The 22,281-nt window shown below is 43.2% G+C and overlaps 1 protein-coding gene across 7 annotated transcripts; it reads right to left on the bottom strand.

The window, feature by feature from the left end:
• Window positions 1-264: 264 nt before the first annotated feature.
• ZSWIM7 (zinc finger SWIM-type containing 7) lies at window positions 265-22,189 on the bottom strand. Of its 7 annotated transcripts, XM_065532287.1 has the most exons (6): window positions 22,002-22,189; window positions 15,919-15,940; window positions 9,083-9,185; window positions 2,372-2,476; window positions 579-698; window positions 265-448 (listed from the first exon to the last, which is right to left on the bottom strand). In XM_065532287.1, exons 1-5 carry the CDS (start codon window positions 22,075-22,077, stop codon window positions 582-584), a joined length of 423 nt encoding a protein of 140 aa, XP_065388359.1. In that variant the 5' UTR covers window positions 22,078-22,189; the 3' UTR covers window positions 265-448; window positions 579-581. The 7 variants fall into 7 exon arrangements, with proteins under 7 accessions (XP_065388359.1, XP_065388358.1, XP_073874775.1 ...); XM_065532286.1 differs by having other exon boundaries at window positions 265-698; XM_074018674.1 differs by lacking the exon at window positions 2,372-2,476.
• Window positions 22,190-22,281: the final 92 nt, after the last annotated feature.

Here is a 22,281-nt window from a genome sequence, read left to right as displayed (position 1 = left end):
TTCTCTCTAAAGTTGAAGTTTCGTTAAGTTCTTGGAACCCAAAGTGTGAAAATTTTACTAAGTAAAATAATTTAACTCTGTGTGTATACAAAAAAATTAGCCGGGCGTGGTGGTGGGCACCTGTAGTCCCAGCTACTCAGGAGGCTGAGGCAGGAGAATAGCTTGAACCTGGGAGGCAGAGCTTGCAATGAGCTGAGATCATGCCACTGCACTCCAGCCTGGGCAGCAGAGTGAGACTCCGTCTCAAAATAAAAGGCTAAGTAATGTGGACACAACATGATATTAGGCTTTATTTGAATTTAAAATCTTGATTCCATCCAGGGACATTTTTTACCCAAGCACCTCAGAGACTGGCTTAGGGTTTTTCTTGAGAAGACTGTACAAGGCTTCTAATCATACGCAAACCCTCCACAGCCCACGGCTCCAACCCACAGCACCTCCTGCAGTCCTGGAGGGAAAAGGGATAGTAACATGAAGTGTCTGAAGATCTATTTCACCTCTTTTCCTTGTGAATCGTGACATTTTAAATGCATTTCTTGACAGGATTCTATTTTGAAAGAAGGATGCTCAATCTGTACCTTTTATGCTTCTTGTTTCTTCTCCATCAATAATATGTCAGTCAACTGCTTGTCGGAGACACTTAGCTGCTGACAAGTCCTCATAACCTGACTAAGGTAAACTGCCAAGAGATGCTTGCACTGGAATATAAAACACACACACCTATTAGAAATAGGCAGGGCCGAGGCTGGCCAGTCTAACCAAGATTTCTCATTACCATCTTATTTGGCAGGAAAAGACGAGAGCACACAGATTACAGGGTCTCTAACTGATTGTCTAAAACCTGTGGACAGGCCGGGCATGGTGGCTCATGCCTGTCATCCCAGCACTTTGGGAGGCCGAGGCATGTGGATCACTTGAGGTCAGGAGTTCAAGACCAGCTGGGCTGATGTGGCAAAACCCCATCTCCACTAAAAATACAAAAATTAGCTGGGCATGGTGGTGCACGCCTGTAATTCCAGATACTCAGGAGGCTGAGGCATGAGAATCGCTTGAACCCAGGAGGTAGAGGTTGCAGTGAGCTGAGATCACGCCACTGCACTATAGCCTGGGCGACAGAGCCAGACTCCATCTCAAAAAATAAATAAATAAAAACTGCAGATAAAGATGATGAGACAGGTGTATTCTCTTTAGAAATCAGAGTGGACAAAGACAGACTTACTTTGCCTGCTGCTTTGGAAAACGGCTTAGATCCATCAGGCACAAGGTATGTAACCCATGGTGAAAACCAAGACTAGCTGCGCTCCTCACTTTAGTCCTAAGTGATATTTCTTCCTTGCCTTCAGAAAGCTGTCACAGCAATGGCTAACATTCCTTGAGGCACTATGCTGTGAAGTGCTTTCCACATATTACCTCACTGAAATCTGACAGCTCCCTAGGAAGACAGGTATTGTACCCAGATGCTCATCAGAGTCTCTAGGCTACTCTCTTAGCTACTGTGTTATACTTCTGGGGTTGGGGGGCGGGGAGTAGTGGCGAAACTCTTGCATACATTGGCCTGTACACGCTTCTGGGGAGATGATTATGTTGCAGCTGATGTCAGAGAACACAGCTTTATGTTGCAGCTGATATCAGAGAACACAGCTTTAGATCCTGAAGGGGCCCTGGTTCAATCCTGTCTCTTGCAGTTGAGATAAACTTCCGGCACATCAGTTATGAATGTGGTCTCTTGTACAATGGTATACCCAACTTGCCAGCCAGGTCCCAAGATGTTTAAGAAGTTAAAAGTGTAAAAGAAGGGAAGAATGGAGTGGACACCATTATTTGCTTCTTTGGCAAGACTTAAAAAATAGCTGCCTGCTTTCAGGAAGGTGGCGTTTTTCCCTTTGGAATAAGGTGTGTATGAGTATGTCCTGTTTCTGCTTCATGATCTGGACTCTGATGAAATTGGCAAAGGCTTAAAGGAATAGGTGAAGGTACTCATGCCCCATGTGAAGGTCAAGTGTGGTGTCAGGCTGTCTTACAGGTAGTGCAAAGATATACGACATGGCTGAAGGTAGGATATGCAAAGTTGCCAACATCGAATTTTAGTTCATACTTTTATGGGGCCATCTAATTCCCCTTTTTTTCCTTCTTAAAGCTTCACTCATGATCTTTTAAATAAAAATTCAGGAAATTGATGTAGTTCTAAAAATGACATTGCATTTTGAGAGGCTAAACCCCTAAGAGATGACTAACTGAAGTCAAGGACAAAAAGCTACCATTTGTTTCAACATGTAGTAAGATTCCCATTTTGTAGAATAGTTAAACCACAAAGTAAGGCCAATTTCTCTCTACATTCAACTACAGTGGGAAGAGCCTTCCCCGTCCTCACCAGGATGCTGTCACTCTTCCGTAGCACTGAGAAGGCAAATGCAGGACATGAACAGTAATGACAAGAAGCCAGACACGTGTATGTTTTACCAGAACTTCCAAGCACCTACAAAGAAAGGATAGATGGGATCAGACCTCAGATGATGTGCTGGAAAAACCACCTCTTTCCCTTTTTATCTATGTAGACTCAGAGCTGCTCTGCAAATTGCACTGAGAAGAACTGCAGTTATGTTTTACATGAAAGACGAAACAACTTCTCTTCCTCCAGCGTGCAGACTCTCCCTTCCTCACCTCAGTGCTTACCTTTAGGACTTCATATAAAGGAATTGAAAAGTTTCAGATTAGTTCAACCAACCACATAGACCATTCTCTTCCGACGCCTAGTGGTTCATGGGGCCCACTCTATGGGCAGACTGTAAGAAGGAAGTGGAGGGGCAATCTCTCATCTACATTTCATTGTGGGGGTTCTTAACCTTTGGTATTTCACAGCAGGTGTGTAAATTTCTAAAGCTTCCTACATACCTAAAGAGAGAGTAAAAACAGGCAAAGCGTCAGTAGCAGGGCAGGAGTAAGACAGGTCTCAGGCCAGGTGTGGTGGCTCAAGCCTGTAATCCCAGCACTTTGGGAGGCTGAGGTGGGAGGATCACTTGAGCCCCAGAGTTCAAGACCAGCCTGGGCAACATGGTGAGACCTCGTCTCTATTAAAAAAAATTTTTTTAAAGTCAGGTGTGGTAGCACATGCCAGTAGTCCCAGCTACTTGGGAGGCTGAGAGGGGAGGAATGCTTGAGCCTGGGAGGTCAAGGCTGCAGTGAGCTGTGATTGCACCACTGCACTGCAGCCTGGGTGACAAAGACCCCGTCTTTAAAATAAAGATAGGTCATAGAAGAAAAGAAGAAACTGGGAAGAGGCTTTTGAAAAGCATTTGGGAACAGGACAGCAGAGAGAATAAATAAAGCAAAGACCCTTGTGAAAGGAATGACTCAGCTGTTAAGGATGGAGGTCTCAGGAAAAGAGGCAGGCCCAGATCTGCCTACTCATCTAGCAGGATGGAAGGAGGACCCTGATACATAGTGGGCTGGGAAGAGGCACAGTCTAACAGTCTTGGTGGTGGTCAAGAGGGACAAAAAGGAAAGGTACAGGAAAAACAAGATACATCTGTAGTATGATTGCACAAATTTGTTAGAGAAATCCTTTGTTTAAGTCTCTCTACCACCAGCCAGTCAAAAGCTTTTTGTTGAGGTCTTCATTCCTAGAGTTAACTTCCCAGTTGGAGGCGTAAGATTCTTATTAGTATCTGAGGGAAGCAGAAATGTCCTGAGGGTGATTTTATAATGAATTGCCACTTAGGAATTTGCCACACGGCCTTCAAAGCACTTTTTAGGCTCTCAGATGGCAATCTAAATGAAAAAGCAAGAACTTTAAAATTTTTTTTGAATTACAATGTTAGCACTCCTAGGATTCTTTAACCTTTCTTACCCGCAGAGAATGAAGCTACAGGTGTGGTCTGACTGCAAGAACAAACAGCAGGTTCCAGTGCTGCGCTTTTGTCGCATTTTCAGCGGTTCATATAATGCAGTTATCCCACTACAGCTTTTATTAACATTTTTTTAAAATTTCTATTTTTTGGAGACAGGGTCTTGTTCTGTCATCCAGGCTGGAGTACAGTGGTGTGATCATAGCTCATTGCAATCTTCAATTCCTCGGCTAAAGTGATCCTCCCACCTCAGCGTCCTGAGTAGGCAGGAGTACTGGCGTGCACCACCACCACACTATGCTAATTTTAAACATTTTTTGTAGAGATGGGGTCTTGCTATGTTGTCCAGGCTGGACTTGAACTGCTGGGCTTAAGTGATCCTCCCACCTTGGCCTCCCAAAGCACTGGGATTACAGGCATGAGCTACCACAGCCAGCCTCAGTGTGGTTTTTTGACAGTCAGAATTCCTTGGGAGTTACCAAAAATGGCCAATGATTGGGTAAGAAGATACCTACTGAACACATTCAAGATTTCAGTTCAGGCCGGGCACAGTGGCTTACGTCTGTAATTTCAGCACTTTGGGAGGCCGAGGTGGGAGGATCATGAGCTCAGGAGTTCAAGACCAGCCTGGTCAATATGGTGAAATCCCGTCTCTACTAAAAATATGAAAACTGGCTGGGCGTGGTGGTGAGTGCCTGTAATTCCAGCTACTCAGGAGGCTGAGGCAGGGGAATCGCTTGAACCCAGGAGGCGGAGGCTGCAGTGGGCCAAGATTGCATCACTGTACTCCAGCCTGGGGGACAGGGCAAGACTCTGTCTCAAAAAAAAAAAAATTTCCGCCCAGTTACAAATTAGGTGTTGAAAAAGCACACCTTGCGTATTACCTACCGTAAGGCTCTGACGTGTTATTAACATATCACCTAGACCATTCAGTATCAATGGAGAGATTTCCCCGCATGTGTGGAAGCTTACACTGAAGGAAGAGCATTAAAGCAGATTGTTTTTCACTTAATCCTAAAGAAAAAACCCACACCATCCAGCAGTGACATGTATAATTCTTTTTTTTTTTTTTGAGACTCCATCTCAAAAAAAAAAAAAAGTTCAACTGCCTAAAGCAATAAACACTGAAAGAGGTTAAATTTTGAATTTGCTTTTCGCTTATCTAGCAGTAGACAACTAATGAACCCAATAATCAGGCAAAATCTGAGTTAGAAACATTTAGAACTGGAAATTGACCTTAAGGATAACATAATTCAATTCCTTCACCCTTCAGTGAAAAAACAACTTCCTCTTACAGGAATTGCTCCTAGTTTTCCTGCTTATAGTCTGGAATGTTTATCCCCAGAAGGAGAGAGCTTTTTAAAAAAGGAACATGCTGGAAAGAGGATACTCAGACCATGGCTGACTGCACTTGTAGGAACCTCACTTGGAGGTGGTTTCTACTATGGTTCTACTGTGGTTTCAGTTAGGTCACCAGGAGAGGTGACCCATGTACGAGGTCATCCATTCATGGGTACAGTTTTATTTTATGACTGCTCCAAGCCTCTTAGGACACTCTACAGTGTCTCTGTTGTTCCTTGTGTTGGGTGCTTCTCTCTGAAAACAGGATTATACATTCCTGTCCTGTTGAATACAGGCTGGCCATGTGACCTGCTTTAGTAAAATCTGAGTAGCCAAGCAGAAAAATGTTAAAAATTGTGTACCATGTTTTCCTTTTTCTCTTTGAGATTCACAGTGTTCCAGATATGGGCTGCTTCACTCACTGGGATCCCTGCATGAAGCTGTTTTGGAATAGAGCTACAACTGACTCCTGGTGGATACACAGCATGAATGAGATCTGAAACTTTGTTTTTGTAAGCCTTTCAGATTTGTGGTCATTGTTACCACAGCATAACTTAGCCTCTCCTGATTGAAATATCTCCCTTCTTAAGTGAACCAAAAAAGTATAACAAGTGGCCAGGTGCGGAGGCTCAGGCCTGTAATCCCAACACTTTGGAAAGCAAAGGTGGTGGATCACCTGAGGTCAGGAGTTCCAGACCAGCCTGGCCAACATGGTGAAACTCCGTCTCTACTAAAAATACAAAAATCAGCCAGGCGTGGTAGTGCACACCTGTAATCCCAGCTACTCAGAAGGCTGAGGCAGGAGAATCGCTTGAACCCAGGAGGCAGAGGTTGCGGTGAGCCAAGCATGCCATTGCATTGCAGCCTGGGCAACAGAGCGAGACTCCGCCTCAAAAAAAAAAAAAAAAGTATAGAAAACAACTCAGGTGTCAGCAACATAACAATGACTTTAGAATTTTTTCACATTACATCTGGAGAACAATAATATTAGAGTTGACCTATGGGATGAAGATTGACCTATGAAAAGATAACTAGGCGGGGCATTGAGGCAGTATGTGACTCAACTTTTATCATCTCATAGAACTCCTGAATTCAGCCAAATTCTTACTATATTACCATACAATGCAACCATTAAGGTTAATTTGAGGGTGTATAAGATTTCTGCAGCTTCATTTAATTCAAAGTCCAAGATGACAGTAACAATTCTTGGAAGTTAGTATTTTATAATTAATAAAGCAATATAATATATACCAGATGTGAACGACAAAAACTAAACAAATAAACAAGTTACTGTTGACCAATGGGAAGAACAAAAAGTCAACAGTAATTAAAATATTTCAAACAAAAGTCTGCTTGCCTAGGTCAAGTGTTGTGCCCATAATGGAATCAAGACCAAATATCCCAAACTAAAGCAAAGTGAAAAACCTGAAGGTCCCTCTAATTTCGGGTATTTTAGCTACCTAAAAACCAAAAATAAAAACACCAGGAAAGAGGACAGACACACCTCCTCAGGTACAAACTGTAAGTTCAGTGACTTCGATTATTAATCTCTAAATTCTCCATGAGAAAATTCATCTAATAGGCAGTCTCTTTTGAGTAGGCCAATACCATCCAAAAGTTTTTTTTTTTTTTTTTGAGATGGAGTTCTGCTCTTGTCATGTCACCCAAGCTGGAGTGCAATGGTAAGATTTTGGCTCACTGCAACCTCCTTCTCCCGAGTTCAAATGATTCTCCTGCCTCAACCTCCCGAGTAGCGGGAATTACAGGCGCCCGCCACCACACCCAGTTAATTTTTGTATTTTTAGTAGACACGGGGTTTCACCATGTTGGCAAGCTGGTCTTGAACTCCTGACCTCAGGTGATCCACCTGCCTCGGCCTCCCAAAGTGCTGGGATTACAGGTGTGAGTCACCATGCCTGTCCATCCAAAAGTTTTAAACACAGCAACCAACACTAATTACCATATTTTCCTTAATGCAGAAATGCATGAAGATTTTACCAGATCAGTGTGAGGAAGGGCAAGTTAATTCACTCAGCAAAGGCATCTATCTGCCCAACCAGGCTTTGCTCGAGCCATTCACTCCCTAAGACCACTCACACGATCTTTCAATGAGAGTTAACCAATATGGTCTCACCTCTGAGAAGATAACTGTAAATAAACCAGAATTCAAACTCTGAAAAATTTACCCTTTTCTGGTCTCAGTAAGGCCTGGATTACATACAAGAGCTGATGGCTTTTAGACAGACACAAGACACATGGCTTCCAAGACAGACACAAAATTTTGGACACCACTGCCAATATTTTCATTTCATTCATGATTTCCTTCCTTCAATCCCAGCTGCACTTACCACTGTGTCTCATATAGCTAAACTGGGGTTGGGTGGTACAGGGAGAAGGGTCAGGTGGTTGGAGTCTGGCTCCCTGTTTATATAGTCTTTATTCATGTCTCATAAGACAGGCAGTGTGGGGTAGCCAGATGTGACTGTTACTTTACTTTTCTGCATTTCCGTTTCCTGCAAAAGAAATAAACTTGCTGGGTTTTTGCAGAGATGGGTCTTACTATGTTGCCCGGGTCAATAGAGGGTGAGATTACAGGCGTGAGCCACCATGCCAGGTGAGCAGACTTCTACACAATGCTCTTAGGTACAGTTAGTAGGTATTTATCTTATTATTATTATTTTTTTGAGACGGAATTTCACTCTTGTTTTGCAAGCTGGAGTACAGTGGCACGATCTTGGCTCACTGCAACCTCTGCCTCCCAGGTTCAAGCCATTCTCCTGCCTCAGCCTCCCGAGTAGCTGGGACTGCAGGTGTGTGCCACCACACTCGGCTAATTTTTTGTATTTTTAGTAGAAAGGAGGTTTCACCATGTTAGCCAGGATGGTCTTGAACTCCTGACCTCAGGTGATCCGCTTGCCTTGGCCTTCCAAAGTGCTGGGATTACAGGCGTGAGCCACCACACCCAGCCATCTTATTTTAGTTACAAAAATGTCTGGAGGATTTTGTTAAGTGAAACTATGCTAAGTGAAATAAGCCAGGTATAGAATGATAAATACCACATGATCTCACTTATATGTGGAATCTAAAAAAAGCTGAACTCATAGGCTGGGTGCAGTGGCTCATGCCTGTGATCCCAGCATTTTGGGAGGCGGAGAGGGGAGGACTGCTTGAGGCCAGGAGTTCAAGACCAGCTTGGGCAATATAGCAAGACCCTGTCTTTATTTAAAACAACAAAAAAAAATGTTGAACTCATAGAAGAAGAAATAGTGGTTACCAGGGGCCTTGGGGTGGGGGAGGAAGAGGAAGATATTAGTCAAAGGGTATAAAATTTCAGTTAGGAGAAATAAGTTCAGGGTAACTATGGTACAACATGGTGAATATATTTAATAACAAAGTATTGGCGGGGATGGTGCTCGTGTCTGTAATCCCAATACTTTGAAAGGCCAAGGTGGGAGGATCGCTTGAGCCTAGGAGTTTGAGACCAGCCTGGGCAACAGAGTGAGACCCTGTCTCTATAAAAACAAAGAAATAAAAGACTGAAGTACTGTAAATTTGAAGATTGCTAAGATAGTGGATTTTAAGTGATCTCACCACAAAAAAAAATAAGTATGTAAGGTATTAGATATGCTATTTAGCTTGATTCAGTTAGTTATTCTACAAGGTATCCATATATCAAAACATCATGTTATATGCCATGAATATAGACAATTTCTGTCAGTTAAAAGTAAATAAAAATTTTTAAAAATTATCAATTTGTTAATTTTACCAAGTTGGGGCAAAAGCTTTTTAACAGTTGAGGAAATATTTAAAGCTAGTCACCAGCTTCTACAGAGATGAAGAAAACATTTTGTCCTAAGGGGTTTCTGTAGGGATCACCCCCATCTGTGGACTTCTACCTGGTAAACATGCCTTCCACTGGGTGATGAGATTAAGGTGATGGACTGTCGATCAACTAGGTCCAAGGCCTGGGTGGCTGATGAGCCAAAGAGAAACTTCAGCCTGTGAAATAAAAACACTTCAGATTAGAAGGCCTGATTCTCAAAGTCACCTCAGTAACTTGACCCAAAGGATCACTAGCCTTAGCATTTTTTAAAAATTCATTTTAATTTCGAAAAAAGGAAAATAATACAGCAAAACCCATGGACCCATTCACTCCCCAGAATTAATGATAATATCTTCTGTACTTACTTCAGATCTTCTTGTATTTTATATATATGTGTGTATATATTTTATATATATATATTTTTTATATATATATATGTTTTTTTTGTTTTGAGATGGAGTTTCACTCTTGCTGCCCAGGCTGGAGTGCAAATGGTGCAATCTCAGCTCACTGCAACCTCCGCCTCCCGGGTTCAAGCGATTCTCCTGCCTTAGCCTCCCAAGTAGCTGGGATTGCAGGCATGTGCCACCACGCCTGGCTAATTTTGTATTTTCAGTAGAGACGAGGTTTCTCCATGTTGGTCAGGCTGCTCTCAAACTCCAGACCTCAGGTGATCTGCCCGCCTCGGCCTCCCAAAGTGCTGGGATTACCGTATGAGCCACAGTGCCCAGCCTGTATTATATTTTTAATACAGGGAGTACACTGTTAGTGATAAAGAAGCCCTCTTTATACTTCTTTGTAGTGCTTCCTGTACTTCCTCTTACCTTCCCCTTATCCCCGAGGTAACCACATGCATTTGTTGGTTTCCTTCCTGTTAATGTGTTCATATTAAATATTATATGTAGAACATGTCCGGGCGCGGTGGCTCAAGCCTGTAATCCCAGCACTTTGGGAGGCCGAGACGGGCGGATCACGAGGTCAGGAGATCGAGACCATCCTGGCTAACACGGTGAAACCCCGTCTCTACTAAGAAATACAAAAAACTAGCCGGGCGAGGTGGCGGGTGCCTGTAGTCCCAGCTACTCGGGAGGCTGAGGCCAGAGAATGGCGTAAACCCGGGAGGCGGAGCTTGCAGTGAGCTGAGATCCGGCCACTGCACTCCAGCCTGGGCTACAGAGCGAGACTCCGTCTCAAAAAAAAAAAAAATTAAAAAAAATTATATGTAGAACATATGTATGCACACATAAATAAACACATGTGCATACATGTATGCATATACATATATGATATTGTTTTAAAACATAAAAGATATATTGTAGACCCCTTCTTTTTGCTGTTCCTGAAATAGCTCATGAAAAATAAAAGAAAATATAAAATATCATAGAATTCTTTTGGCAACTTGCATTTTTCTACTCAATGCATTTTTGAAAATGAGGCATGTTTGACAAACATCTGTTTTTACTTTACCTTTGAATAATATTCCATTATATGTACACACTGAATTTTATTTAAATACCCTATGTATGGACATTCTGTGTCCATTTTATACTATTATAAATAATACTCGATTATCCCCATACGTATCCTTTGGCATACATCTCTGAAAATCCTCCTTTAGTTTATGTAAATAAAGGATATGTTCATTTTTCAACTTTAATAGATATTGCCAATAGCTCTCCAAAGTGGAAACGGGGCCAGGTGTGGTGGCTCATGCCTGTAATCCCAGCATTTTGGAAGGCTGAGGCAAGAGGATCGCTTGAGTCCAGGAGTTCAAGACCAGTGTGAGCATGTAGCGACACCCCATCTCTAAAGAAAAAGAAAAAAAAACTAAAACACATAAAAAAGTGAAAACAGCACTCCCACCAGCGCTGCGTTAAGACTTCTATTTTCTCAGGCCGGGCGCGGTGGCTCACGCCTGTAATCCTAGCACTTTGGGAGGCTGAGGCAGACAGATCACCAGAGGTCAGGAGATCAAGACCATCCTGGCTAACATGGTGAAACCCCGTCTCTACTAAAAATACAAAAAATTAGCCGGGCGTGGTGGCACACGCCTGTAGTCCCAGCTACTCAGGAGGCTGAGGCAGGAGAATCACTTGAACCCGGGAGGCGGAGGTTGCAGTGAGCCGAGATTGCGCCATTGCATTCCAGCCCAGGTGACAGAGCAAGACTCCGTCTCAAAAAACAAACAAAAAAAACAGACAGAAAAACCAGACTTCTATTTTCTCCATGTCCCCACTAACACCAGTATTATCAGGCTTTTTTAAGTTTGTCCATCTGAAGATATTAAATGTATACTTTTTGGATTAGTAATAAGGCTCTCCAACTGTTAAATGATACACAGGAAAAAATTTTTATATGTGAGAAAATTCTTATAATGTTAAGTGAGAAAGATTGGAAAGAAAATTATATTTTAGGAACTCTCAAGCATGTTAACTTTCTTAAAGGAAAGCTACAATTATGTCAAAATTAAAAGTTTAATTTTTTTTTTTTTCCTTGAGATGGAGTCTCACTCTGTTGTCCAGGCTGGAGAGCAGTGGCACAATCTCGTCTCACTGCAACTTCCGCCTCCTGGGTTCAAGAGATTCTCCTGCCCCAGCCTCCCGAATAGCTGGGATTATAGGTGCAGGTCACCATGCCCAGGTAATTTTTATATTTTTTTTAGTAGAGATGGGCTTTTGCCATGTCTCAAACTCCTGATGCCTCGGCCTCCCAAAGTACTGGGGTTACAGGCGTGAGCCACCGTGTCCGGACTTTTTTGTTTTGTTTTGTTTTTTGAGACAAGGTCGTCATCCAGGCAGACTGGATTCCAGTGGTGCAATCATGGCTCACTGCAGCCTGAACCCCCTGTGCTCAAGTGATCCTCCCACCACCTCAGCCTCCCTAGCAGCCGGGACTACAGGTATACACCACCACACCCAGCTAATTTTTTGATTTTGTAGAGACAGGGTCTCTCTGTGCTGCCTAAGCTGATCTCAAACTCCTGGCCCCAAGTGATCCTCAAGCTTTAGCCTGCCAAAGTACTGTTATTACAGGCGTGATGCACCATGCCTGGCCAAAATTTAATTTTTGGAAAAGGCAGTAAACCAAAATTTAAGTTTATAAAAGGCAGTAAAGCCAAAATTTAAGTTTATCTAGTTTATAAAAATAACCCACACTTAGGCCAGGTGCAGTAGCTCATGCCTGTAATCCCAGCACTTTGGGTGGCCAAGGAGGGAGGATCACAAGGTCAGGAGTTCGAGATCAGCCTGGCCAATATGGTGAAACCCCATCTCTACTAAAAATACAAAAATTTTAAAACATACATATTCTGGGTCAAAGAATATGTATGTTTCAAATTTTCTGTTTAAAAATAAAAACATTTAAGAGTGATTATTACTGGGTGGTATGATTATTGATGCTTTTTATAGGTTTTATTTTCCAATAAAAGTTTTTTGTAAGTGTGGGTTATTATTATTATTATTTTTGAGTTGGAGTCTCACTCTGTTGCCCAGGCTAGAGTGCAGTGGCACAACCTCGGCTCACTGCAACCTCCACCTCCCAGATTCAAGCGATTCTCCTGCCTCAGCCTCCCAAGTAGCTGGGATTACAGGCATGTGCCACCATGACCGGCTAATTTTTGTATTTTTAGTAGAGATGGGGTTTCACCATATTGGCCAGGCTGATCTCGAACTCCTGACCTTGTGATCCTCCCTCCTTGGCCACCCAAAGTGCTGGGATTACAGGCATGAGCTACCGCACCTGGCCTAAGTGTGGGTTATTTTTATAAACTAGAAAATAAAATGGCAGGGTTAAACTCAAACTGAAAAGTTAATGTTTTAAAGAACTTATATGACTTAACACAGAGTAAGACAAACCTAGTCAGTCTTCAAAATTAAAATGTTCAACTTCTTCATTTTTTAACAAACCAGCCACATATAGAACAAATTATTGGGGGAAATAGAAAAGAGTGCTTTGAATTTTTATATTAAACATATGAAGATTTAGTCTACAAAATAACAAAATACAAAACACAATGAAATAGTTTGTCGGGAACCTTACCAATCAATCATAGCAGTTACCTTTAAGGATTTTTTAAGGCCAGGTGTGGTGGCTCATGCCTGTAACCCCAGTACCCCGGGAGGCTGAGGCGGGCGGAACTCCTGACCTCATCATCCGCCTGCCTCAGTGTGCGGCACCTGTAGTCCCAGCTACCCAGGAGGCTGAGGCAGGAGAATTGCTGAAACCTGGGAGGCAGAGGCTGCAGTGAGCTGAGGTGGCGCCACTGTACTCCAGCCTGGGCGACAGAGCAAGACTCTGAAAAAAAAAAAAAAAAAAAAAAAAAAAAGACTTTTTTTTAACCTGCTCTGTCCACTATAATACCTATTGTGAACATCTCTTGAATGCATTAAAGATTTTTCCATATCACTTTTAATGGCTACGAATAATTCTACTGTAAAGATGAATCATTTTTATTCTCTTCAAACCCCATGAATTATTGTTTCTAGGTTTTATTGCTACCACAAACAATACTGGATATTCATCACACTAAGAATATCCTCACTGTAAAATCTTTACGTCCATCTATAATTAATTCCTGGGTATATGTTCTTCTATGTGGAATTTCTGGGTCAAAGAATATGTACGTTTTAAAGTTTCTATTGCCTGTTACCCTGCAATTTACATTCCTGTTATAAATGATCCCTTTCCCCATATTTCTGTCAACTTCTTTTCTGTGGTCACTAATTTTCTAGATGAAAAGTTATGTTAATTTGTATTTTTGTGGTCACTAGTAAGATTTATCTTTTTCCTCCCAAAGTATTTGGTTATTTGCATCTTTTATTCTTTGCCCTTTTGTTTTTAAAGTAGTACATTTTTTTCCAGTAACATTTAATTCTTATTAAAAATTTAAGAAATACAGTAAAGGTTACAGCCCTTCCCTCAATTCTACCTCCTTCCTTGCCCCGAAGAAAAAACAGTGGTAGAGCTTGGTATATATTCTTCAGAACTTTTATTTTTTTAGAGACGAGGTCTCACATCACCCAGGCTGGACTGTAGTGCCACAATCATAGCTCACTGCAGCCTCGAACTTCTGGGCTCAAACAATCCTCCTGGAACAGGTTTTTTTTTTTTTTTTTTTTTTGAGACAGTCTTGCCTCTGTCACCCAGGCTAGAGTGCAATGGCACGATCTCAGCCCACTGCAACCTCCGTCTCCTGGGTTCAAGCGATTCTCCTGCCTCAGCCTCCAGAGTAGCTAGGATTACATGTGCCTGTCACCATGCCTGGCTCGTTTTTGTATTTTTAGTAGAGATGGGGTTTCACCATGTTGGTCAGGCTGGTCTCAAACTCCTGACCTCAGGTGATCCACCCGCCTCGGCCTCCCAAAGCATTGGGATTACAGGCGTGAGCCATCGCACCTGGCCAGGACTTTTAAATATAAGTGTATGTCAGCAATTAAGTATCACTTATACCTAGGTAGCTTTCACTTTTTTGATCTCTGCAATTTTGAACTAACTGACCACTCTATTTTACTCTCATTTAAGTAGTCATATCATCTGCAAATAAATGGTAATTGTCTTTCCTTGCAGATAGGTACATTTCTAATTTCTTTTTCATGTGTTAAATAGCTACAATTTTTTTTTTTTTGATAGAGTTTCCCTTTTATTGCCCAGACTGGATTACAATGGGGCGATCTTGGTTCACGGCAACCTCCGCCTCCCGGGTTCAAGGAATTCTCCTGCCTCAGCCTACAGAGTAGCTGGGATTACAGGCATGCACCACCATGCTTGGCTAATTTTGTATTTTTAATAGTGACAGGGTTTCTCTATGTTGGTCAGGCTGGTCTCGTACTCCCGACCTCAGGTGATCTGCCTGCTTCAGCCTCCCAAAGTGCTGGGATTACAGGCGTGAGCCACTGCACCTGGCCAACAGCCACAATTTTTAAAACAGTGTTAAATAAGAGTGGCAAATAGGACAATACTGGATATCATGTTGGCTATTCAATTGAGACAATTTTTAAGAATCATGTCAAGAAAATATTATTCCTAGTTTATAAGAGTATTTTTTATTTTTATTTATTTATTTATTTTGAGACAGAGTTTTGCTCTTGTTACTTAGGCTAGAGTGCAATGGCACAATTGCAGTGAGATATGCAACCACCACCTCCCGGGTTCAAGCAATTCTCCTGCCTCAGCCTCCCAAGTAGCTGAGATTACAGGTGTGTGCCACCACGTCCCGCTACTTTTGTATTTTTAGTAGAGACAGGGTTTCACCATGTTGGTCAGGCTGAACTCTTGACCTTAAGTGATCCACCTGCCTCAGTCTCTCAAAGTGCTGGGATTGCAGGTGTGAGCCATGGTGCCCAGACTTTTATTCTATTTTTAACATTTTTTTTGTAGAGATGGGGGTCTCCCTATTTTGCTCAAGCTGGTCTCGAACTCCTGGGCTCAAACAGTCCTCTTGCCTTTGCCTCCCAAAGTGCTGGGATTACATGTGTGAGTCACAGTGCCTGGTAGTAAGAATATTTTTATTTATCTTTCATTTATTTATTTATTTATTTATGAGACGGAGTCTCACTCTGTCCCCAGGCTGGAGTGCAGTGGCGCGATCTTGGCTCACTGCAACCTCCACCTCCCAGGTTCAAGTGATTCTCCTGCCTCAGCCTCCCGAGGAGCTGGGACTACAGGTGCCTGCCACCACGTCCGGCTACTTTTTTGTATTTTCAGTAGAGAGGTGTTTCAATCTGTTGGCCAGGATGGTCTTGATCTTTTGACTTTGTGATCCACCTGCCTCAGCCTCCCAAAGTGCTGGGATTACAGGCGTGAGCCACTGTGCTCGGCCAAGAATATTTTTAAAAATGAAGAGTTGATGTTGAAAGGATTTTAACATTAATGGTTAAAAAAATAATCAAACACAACAGTATATGTACTTACGATAACAGATATTCATCAGGAACTGTAAAATGAGAATGGAAAAAACGTTAATCATATTAAGCCAGTGACCATTGACATAAAAATCTTAAAAAAAAAACTGTAACTACAAACACTTCTGTGTGTGATGGTCAACTGAACCTATGCATCTGGTTTTACTCCTTCTCCAAATCCCACTAAAACCATAATAAAAGGATTTCTTTTTTCTTCTTTTGAGATGGAGCCTTGTTCTGTCGCTCAGGCTGGAGTGCAATGGTGCAATCTTGGTTCACTGCAACCTCTGCCTCCTGGGTTTAAGCCATTCTCCTGCCTCAGCCTGGGACTACAGGCATGCACTACCACGCCCAGCTAATTTTTGTTGGTATTTTTAGTAGATACGGGATTTCACCATGCTGGCCACGCTGGTCTCAAATACCTGACCTCAAGTGATCCACCCGCCTTGGCCTCCCAAAGTGCTGGGATTACAGACGTGAGCCACCGCGCCCGGCTAGATTTCTTTTTAAAAGTATGAATTCCAAAGGATGAGAAGGATAGGGAGAAACAACAGCTATGATACACTGGAAGCTGACAGAAGAGTGGAAAATGATTTATAAGACCTAAGAAAACTGAATCCTAGGCTAGCAATGGGGAGAGTCAAGCACCAGCCTGAGTTACACTGCAAAATCCACCTCTCCCCTTCCCCAAACCCTAACAAATTGGCACCAAATAGCTTCACTGGGGATGAAGCAGGGATATGAAAATAAGACTCTTTTCAAGTACGTTTGAGAAGTAGTGGCACCCCAGTTCCCTCCACAGCTTTAGGTGACTGCCTTTCCCTCATTCTGGCAAAAGAGCTAGGTTTATCTTCTGGAGAAGTTCAAACATAGGCTATCTGCACTAGGGAAAAATACTAGGTACAGTGAAAGTCAAGGTGTCACACTGAAAACAGGATCTCCTGCTCTCTTCCCTAACATGGCTCCCATAACACGAGCAATCAGGCCTTCGCCCTCCAGCCAGGAGACTGGAAGTCTTCCCTGGGTATATCCCAAGAGAAGTGGGAATGACTCTGAAATGGTTTCCCCAACTAAACTGTCTAGTGAGAACAACTATAATGACGTTCATGTTCCATATGCCCCTCTACCACCCAGAGCTTCCAAGAAGCTTTTTAGTCTTCCACTCTGAAATATGACTAGACAGCCAAGGGTTACCAGACAACAAAGGAAAAACGAAACAGAATAAAACAAACAGAAGAAAGTTAGAGGAAAAACTGCAGAAAGGAGAAAATTTTAAACATCTATTAATATTTTATCATTAGAAAAGAGTTAATGCAATCAGAAAACAGGCACAAAACATTAATAAGAAAAATTAATAATGAGAAAAAATAAATTTTCTGAAAAGAAGTTATAAATTAAAAATACATGGTACGTCCCTGTACTTTCAGCTACTTGGGAAGCTGAGGCAGTAAGACTGCTTGAAACCAAGAGTCTGGGGCCAGCCTGGGCAATACAATAAGACCCCGTCTCTCTCTCTTTTTTTTTTTTTGAGATGGAGTTTCACTCTTGTTGCCCAGGCTGGAGTGCGACAACACAATCTTGGCTCACCGCAACCTCCACCTCCTAAGTTCAAGCGATTCTCCTGCCTCAGCCTACAGAGTAGCTGGGATTATAGGCATGCACCACCACGCCCGGCTAATTTTGTATTTTTAGTAGAGACGGGGTTTCATCATGTTGGTCAGGCTGGTCTCGAACTCCTGACCTCAGGTGATCTGCTGGCCTTGGCCTCCCAAAATCCTGGGATTACAGGCATGAGCCACTGTGCCCGGCAAGACCCCATCTCTTAAAAAAAAAAAAGCAGAAATCCAACAGAAAATCTGGAAGATAAAGTTGAAGAAAGTTCCCAGGAAGTAGAGAATATATAAAAGAAACACAGAAGCCACAGTAAGTCAACCAGAAGGACAACAGAGGACATCCAGTAACTTAATTACACAAATACTGGAAAGAACAGAGAAAACAGATGGAGGGAACTCATCAGTCAAATAATTCAAAATTCCCTACAGCTGAAGGACATGAAGTTCTAGCTTGAAAGGGCCCACTGTGTGCCCACACTGTGAAGTGAAAAAACCAAACTTTATCGGAAGATTCAGAACACTGGTTATAAAGAAAAGATAATTCAAACTTCCAGAGAAAATAAAAGTCACACACAAAAATCAGAAGTAACACTAGAAGCCAGGAGGTGGAATAAGATTTTCAGATGTCTGAAGAAATATTTCCAACAAATAATTCAATACCTAGACAAACAATCACTTAAGTGTGAGGGTAGAAAACGAACTTTTTCAGCTGGGCGCGATGGTTCACGCCTGTAATCCCAGGACTTTGGGAGGCTGAGGTGGGCAGATCACCTGAGGTTGGGAGTTCAAGATCAGCCTGACCAACATTTAGTATCTCTACTAAAAATACAAAAACTATTAGCCGAGCATGGTGGCGCATGCTTGTAATCCCAGCTACTCGAGAGACTGAGGCAGGAGAATCCCTTGAACCCAGGAGGCGGAGGTTGTGGTGAGCTGAGATCGTGCCATTGCACTCCAGCCTGGGTGACAAAAGTGAAACTCCGTCTCAAAAAAAAACAAAAAAACAAAAAAAAACCCACAACTTTTTCAGACATAAAAAGCCTCAAAAAGGGGCCAGTGTGGGGGCTCACAACTATAATCCCAGTACTTTGGGAGGCCAAGGCAGAAGGATCGCTTGAGCCCAGGAGTTCCAGACTAGCCCGGGCAACAAAGGAAGACCCCGTCTCTACAGAAAATAAAATGATCAGCTGGGCGTTAGGTGTGATTGCGCCACTGTACTCAAGGCTGGAGAACAGAGTGAGACCTGGTCTCAAAAAATAGAAAAGAAAGCCTCAAAAAGTACATCTCATGCCCCCTTCTTCAGGAAGCTGGCAGAGTATGTGTGCCATATAATAAGGTAGTAAGCCTGGGCAACACAGTGAAACCCTGTCTCTACAAAAAATACAAAAATTAGCTGGGCATGGTGGTACACACCTGTGGTACCAGTTACTCAGGAGCCTGAGACAAGAGCAGCTCTTCAGCCGGGGAAGTTGAGGGAGCAGTGAGCTATGATTGTGCCACTGCACTCCAGCCTGAGTAACAGAGCAAGACCTTGTCTCAGAAAAAAAAAAAAAATTTACATGGGCCGGGTGCGGTGGCCCATGCCTGTAATCTTGGCACTTTGGGAAACCAAGGCAGGTGGATCTCTTGAGCCCCAGAGTTCGAGTTCAGCCTAGGCAACATGGTGAGACCCTGTCTCTACAAAAAAAATGCAAAAAACTAGCAGCCGTGGTATTGTGCACCTGCAGTCCCAGATACTCACTTGGGAGGCTGAGGTGGGAAGATCATGAGGCTAGAAGGTCTAAGGTACAGTGAGCTTTGATCATGCTATTGCACATCAGCCTGGGTGACAGTGAGACTGTCTCAAAAAAAAAAAAAAAAAAAAGTAGTAAACCAAGAAAAAGAAAACTGTAGGATATACTAAACATAACACCCAACATAGATACAGAGAATTCCCAGATAATAATGGTGAAGAGAGATCTCAGGAAACAGCCAAGAGATTAGCCAGTCCATATTAAGCAAGTCAGAAGGCTCTAGAGATGTCTTCAGGAAGGTGAAACTGATAGCACACTTCATTCATCTGAACATCTTGAGGGGAGATTGAGAATACTAGTAAAGGATGTGAGGTTAAAGTAGGAATAAATATGTAAAAAACTGAACAAGTAAATAAAACCAAGACAGTTATAACTCCAGGGAAATCCAAAAGTTACAAAGAAAACGAAAAGTAATCATAGCTTCCTTCATGGTTCCACTGTGACTAGTTTATATATCATACAAGTATAAATTTGGAATCTTGATCTAAAAAAATTACCACTGAAGAATGGGAGTTAGGAAGGGTGTATAACTTTACATTAATAGAACAAAGAATTTTTTTTTTTTTTTTGAGACGGAGTCTCGCTCTGCCGCCCAGGCTGGAGTGCAGTGGCCGGATCTCAGCTCACTGCAAGCTCCACCTGCTGGGTTTACGCCACTCTCCTGCCTCAGCCTCCCGAGTAGCTGGGACTACAGGCACCCGCCACGTCACCCGGCTAGTTTTTTCTATTTTTTAGTAGAGACGGGGTTTCACCGTGTTAGCCAGGATGGTCTTGATCTCCTGACCTCGTGATCCGCCCGTCTGAACAAAGATTTTTAAAAACACATAAAACAGGGCTGCTGAAAATAAACATGAATCAACAGCATTGGTCCCTGTGTCTGAACCATGGGTGTCAGGGGCAATGATTATGCCCCCTTCAGGACTGTCAATGTGTCTTGTGAACCTTCTTGCAGGAGGGAAAAAACCCAAAACTGGCTGGGCACGGTGGCTCATGCCTGTAATTCCAGCATTTTGGGAGGCTGAGGTGGGTGGATCACAAGGTCAGGAGTTCAAGACCAGCCTGGCCAATATGGTGAAATCCCGTCTCTGCTAAAAATACACAAATTAGCTGGGTGTGGTGGCATGCACCTGTAGTCTCAGCTACTTGGGAGGCTGAGGCAGGAGAATCGCTTGAATTCGGGAAGTGGAGGTTGCGGTGAGCCAAAATGGTGCCATTGCACTTCAGCCTGGGAGACAGAGCAACACTCTGCCTAAAAAAAAAAAAAAAGAAAAAACCAAACTACTGTCAGTGTATGGATTAATCTATTCAGACACAGAACAGTTCTGGTGATGATTGTTTAAAGTGACAGTATTCCAAACCCTCAGGCCATCAAATCTTAGAGCCCAGAACAATTGTATAAGTTAACATCAGTTGGCTTTTTTCCCATCTTTTTTGGAATCAAGTATGTTTGAATACCTGGCTGCACTAATCTTTCAAGCACATATATTTAAGTCTCCTTAATTTTGACTGAGATGAGAAAACAAAAGTTGGCTTATTTTTCTCAGTTCCTTAAAAACAGCAACTCAAGATAAACCCTTTCAAAAATGCAGTACAGTACTTTTAAAACAAAAGACATCCACATTGAATAAGCAGTGGCAGTTCTGGGGCCTAATATGGCTGTTATTTATAAGCTGGCCATTTTTACATCGTGAGAGTAGTTCATTAGTCAATGCATTTTGATTAGATCAAATTTGATTTGATCTTATCCTAGCATACTCTGAACACATCTTGAGTTCAACCCTTCTCAAGTGATTTTGGCAAGCATAGCCAAAGAGCATCCTCTGCTGGTCAGAAAAAAAATGGTGCTTTCACAATACCCAGATTTACTCCAGTGATTGCATACGCATTTAGGGTTTGTGGTTCTCAAAATGTTTTTTTTTTTTTTTTTTTTTTTGAGACGGAGTTTCGCTCGTTGCCCAGGCTCGAGTGCAATGGCCCGATCTTAGCTCACTGCAACCTCCGCCTCCCGGGTTCAAGCGATTCTCCTGCCTCAGCCTCCTGAGTAGCTGGAATTACAGGCGCCCGCCACCACGCCCAGCTAATCTTTCGTATTTTTAGTAGAGACGAGGTTTCACCATGCTGGCCAGGCTGAAACCTGACCTCAGCTGAGGTCTCGAACTCCTGACCTCAGCTGATCCACCTGCCTCAGCCTCCCAAAGTGCTGGGACTACAGGCGTGAGCCACCGCGCCGGGCCTACTTTTTAAAGTGTATGAAAGCATTAACTTTAATGTTAACATCAGAATTTGAGAAAAAGAAGTTTAATAATTCAAAATTTCGTCTAAAATAATCCAGAACTCCACGTTTCTATCACTCACTGTAGGCTCCTGTCCCTTCCACCCCCGGGCGGGAACCCCTCCCAGGGACCCAGCCAGCTCTCAGCACTTCGGTCCCCACTGGTCTACTCGATCCGACGGAGGGGCTCCTGCAACTGCGCTGTACCCTAAATATTTGCTGAATCGTTTTGACTTTTACTTGTTCCAATTTCGCTTTTTTTTGGTTGCTTTTTTACGAACAAGAGGTTTAGAGAACCACATGGAAAAAAGGCAAGGCCAGGCCCGGACGCCCCGCCTCCTGCCTCCCGGCCCGGCGGTGCCCGGATGCCGGGCTCGCGCCCACCGCGCAGCCACACACGACCTCGATCCCGTACTTCGCGCGCTCTCTTGCACCGCCGCGGCCATCTCGCTCAGGAGCTCCTCCACGACTGCCGGCAACACTACGGCCATCGTACCGCAGGACACGCCCTCCACGACTGGTCGACCGCTGCGACGCTCCAACTGACCGCGCCTACCCGCGGAGGATTCCGACGCCCGCCGGGGCAGGGCGAGACAGAGTGACGTCGACGCGCGTGCGGACGCAAGGAGGTCCTGCTCAGTCGTCAGGGCCCGGCCAATCCAGAGGGCGCTCGCCGCGGGGGCGGGGACCAGGAT

This window comes from Macaca fascicularis, chromosome 16 (assembly GCF_037993035.2).
Source record: "Macaca fascicularis isolate 582-1 chromosome 16, T2T-MFA8v1.1".
NCBI lineage: Eukaryota > Metazoa > Chordata > Mammalia > Primates > Cercopithecidae > Macaca > Macaca fascicularis.
The sequence above is the reverse complement of the archived record's forward strand: the minus strand, read 5'-3'. Positions and strand labels throughout refer to the sequence as shown.

What these genes read in the sequence shown, in the direction of transcription:
- ZSWIM7 (XM_065532286.1), bottom strand. Translation starts at nt 22,077, where the DNA reads ATGGCCGTAGTGTTGCCGGCAGTCGTGGAGGAGCTCCTGAGCGAGATG. An exon ending in GTGGAAGGCATGTTTACCAG is followed by an intron (nt 2,477 to 9,082) that starts GTAGAAGTCCAC and finishes CTTTCTTTGTAG; the next exon opens with GTGCTTGGAAGTTCTGGTAA. An exon ending in GGAAGAGTGACAGCATCCTG is followed by an intron (nt 699 to 2,371) that starts GTGAGGACGGGG and finishes TTTATATTCCAG; the next exon opens with TGCAAGCATCTCTTGGCAGT.